General features: G+C 43.2%; 1 protein-coding gene across 1 annotated transcript; it reads right to left on the bottom strand.

Moving 5' to 3' along the window:
• Positions 1–472: 472 nt before the first annotated feature.
• On the bottom strand, positions 473–2,262 carry LOC132473865 (uncharacterized). Its single transcript, XM_060074149.1, has 4 exons — positions 2,131–2,262; positions 1,598–1,691; positions 1,128–1,161; positions 473–946 (listed from the first exon to the last, which is right to left on the bottom strand). Exons 1-4 carry the CDS (start codon positions 2,165–2,167, stop codon positions 473–475), a joined length of 639 nt encoding a protein of 212 aa, XP_059930132.1. The 5' UTR covers positions 2,168–2,262.
• Between the last annotated feature and the right edge of the window lie 773 nt (positions 2,263–3,035).

Below are 3,035 nucleotides of genomic sequence, written 5' to 3'. Positions count from 1 at the left end.
ATAGTAAACCATGATTATTAATAGGCTTAATATTTTAAATAGTGGAAAGCACATGACGCCTGAGTCTGGGTTCACACCAGATGGTAGGTACGCAGAAATGCCCTGGGAACTGCGGGGTCAAGTCATGTTGACCTCCACCTTTCAGGCGTGGGTCATTTTGACTGACAAGGCTAATCCCTGCGTACCTCAGACCGGGGCACGGTTGATAACATGCTGAGACGAAGAGACAAGGCGGAAAACCTCATTAGGGACAAAGGGAACCTCCATTGTATTAAAGAAGTTCCTGTATGTGTATAAAGGAGGGCTGGGACCGAAGTCCAGCCAGTGACTTTGCAAACCTACTCAGGCTGTTATCGTTGTTGTTTTTCTGCACGATAAAGTCTTTTGTCAATTCTTGCTCCGGACCCCTCGATTTCTTTTGCACTCTCTCTCTTAAATTAGTCTAAGTGTTTTAAATCTCGGTTAATCTCCGTTACATGGCAGCCGTCGATTGAGTCAGCCCTGCAAACCCATTCGGTGCGGTGGACAGTGGAGAGAGGCATATCCAGTACACTCTGGAGACCAACCCTGGATGTCCCACTGACAGGAGACACCAGGGTCTTTGAAAAAAACGGTCCATTCTCTCCCTGCTCTCATGGGCTCTTCTCTCCTCTGCCTCCCTGTTCAGCCTCATGTCCTCTTTAATCAATTCGAACATTTCGTCCTCTCTGTCCCTCTTTCTGGACCTCCTCCTGGACCTGCTCTCCTCCTCATCCTTCTCCTCCACCTCCAAATCCACCACTGCCGTACTTGGCCCTGGTGTGTCCTCAGGGATGGAGGCAATTAGGACAGGGGGGTTGGTGGAATGCCTCTGTCCCAATACCTCATCCATGAGGACAAACCAGGGCCAAGTGGCAGCAGTGGGTTTCCCACCTACCCCCTCTCCTGACCCTGGATACTTGCAATCCTAAGGCAGAGGAAATCAATCATGGCAGTTAACAACAACAGCAGTATCAAAACAAATTTCAGCAAAAGTGTTTATTAACTTGCATGGTTAAAACAAATAATGTATATTTAAAATGACCTGTACATACTTTATATATTTTTTTTAAATTATCCCATTTTTTCTTTGCCTGCATGGGAGTCACATTCCCCTGCAGGCCTATTTTCTCCAGAATTGTCCTAAACACAGAGAGATTATTAATCAGAGAAAACAAGAGACACATTTATCAATCATGTTAATAGCCCATGTTAACAATAGGCCATTTATAATATATACATTTGACCATCTTGTAAAGGTTACATTTAAATTAGCCCTCATCCTATATGAAGCCCATAATAATAAGACAACCAGTAGAAGTCAAAACACCCTTTTTCTTTGTGTGTTTTTCGAGTGCTGTCTAGTACTGATGCGAGCTGTGACTTTTTTTTGTCTTTCTTTAATAACCCAAAATAGGACATCGTAGTAAACGATTTCTGTGGATGTTGTATCTGTCCTGCTTTTCAATGAGGGCTAATTTAACTAACCTTTACAAGATGGTCAAATGTAGATATACAAATGGCCTATAATAATTTTTATAAACTAACTTACGATATAAATAAACGATTGTTTCCTTACCCCCAAGCCACACTCGCCGAATGTTTCACCCCGGTGAAGAGCTCGTCGTTCTCCCCCCTGAGTTTGATAAATTGAGCAGTATGCTCCTTGCTCCCTAAAGCAAAACCAAATGTTAGAATTAGTTTTACTTTACACTAACAAACAAAAGCAGCTTAAATAGCAAAATAACCAAGTTAGCTGTGTAATCAATCCCAACGTCTGTAACGTTACGGTCTGAAAAAAACCAGGGTTCACAACCTGTGTTTGCGTTGGTCCATTTATCTAACGTTACAGAATAGCAAATTATCTATATAATCGCCCCAATTTCGGTAAATAAAACTATTTTGACCGCTTAAATTTAAAACTATAGGGCTTAACGGGTGTTCTTAGTTACCGTTACAGCTTCACTAACTGTAACGTTACCTTACTTATATTGCCTATTACTTTAATGAAATAAGTTTTAAGGATAACTTATTTGTGTTTTTAACGATACAAATTAGTATTTTAACATTTGTATCGTTAAATACTCGAGTGACTGGAAACCAAATACTTACATTTAAATGAAAAAGTCAAATCCACATTCTCCGCCATTGTTGTTTTATTTTTTGGATTGAATGCGCAATGAATCTTGGGAGGGATACGTTGGGCCGTGAAGGATCTTGGGATACGTTGGGCCGCGAAGGATACAGCCAGGCCCCCAGGATAGGCGCATACTTCCGCAATCCACCAGTGCTCAGAGGCCAAGCCTGGTATTGCAGCTGTTTAAGCTGGCTGTGGACGGGGGTCCGTCATTTCATGTGGCCCAGAAGTAGATATCGCCGTCCACTCCAATACAAGTGGGGAACAGGATTGTGTCTCCGCAAAAAATGTCTGGATATCAATCAAAGGCTCATAATTACCTTCATGCCATGTCCTAAAAAAATGTAAGTTTTTTCTTTCCTTAACGCCACCTCAAGCGTTTTATTAGCCGTTATCTCGCTGGGGAAGAGGGGTGTGCAGCTGAAAGGAGTCGTAGTGAAGCAAATGGCATCCGAGAGGGCCTAGTTCAGTGCTCCGTTTTTTGGACTGGTTCATCTGCTGCTCAATAACTCTCACGGTCCTCTGCTTGCGATCATTGTGATTCATCATGTATTGATCCATTTATTCAAAAGATCCAAAGACAAAGAAGCGGTGCATTACGGTATCAGTTCTATATTTCTGCATCCGGTACGTCACGGACTAGGTCACGTGTCTTGGCCACATAACGCGGAAGCAAATCGCTCCTGTATGATGCCCTGCGCCACTGAGCAGTTTCCATAGGAATGAATTGGCGGCCATTTTCGGTCTGTGGTCCATCCTTTAATATGTCCATGGATACAGCCGATGCATCCTTCAAATCCGGGAAAAGAAGGCTGCATTCGTAGGCCGCATTTGAAGGACCCTTGGAATTGGGACAGCACTCGGCGTCGACGCATCCTTC

Source organism: Gadus macrocephalus, chromosome 16 (assembly GCF_031168955.1).
Source record: "Gadus macrocephalus chromosome 16, ASM3116895v1".
Classification (NCBI taxonomy): Eukaryota; Metazoa; Chordata; class Actinopteri; order Gadiformes; family Gadidae; genus Gadus; species Gadus macrocephalus.
The sequence above is the reverse complement of the archived record's forward strand: the minus strand, read 5'-3'. Positions and strand labels throughout refer to the sequence as shown.

Excerpts from the sequence above, each read along its gene's own strand:
- LOC132473865 (XM_060074149.1), bottom strand. The coding sequence starts at position 2,167 with ATGGCGGAGAATGTGGATTTGACTTTTTCATTTAAAT. Across the intron at positions 1,692-2,130 it reads TTTGACTTTTTCATTTAAAT|GGAGCAAGGAGCATACTGCT; the intron begins GTAAGTATTTGG and ends GTTTTGCTTTAG. Across the intron at positions 1,162-1,597 it reads TCGGCGAGTGTGGCTTGGGG|GACAATTCTGGAGAAAATAG; the intron begins GTAAGGAAACAA and ends CTCTGTGTTTAG.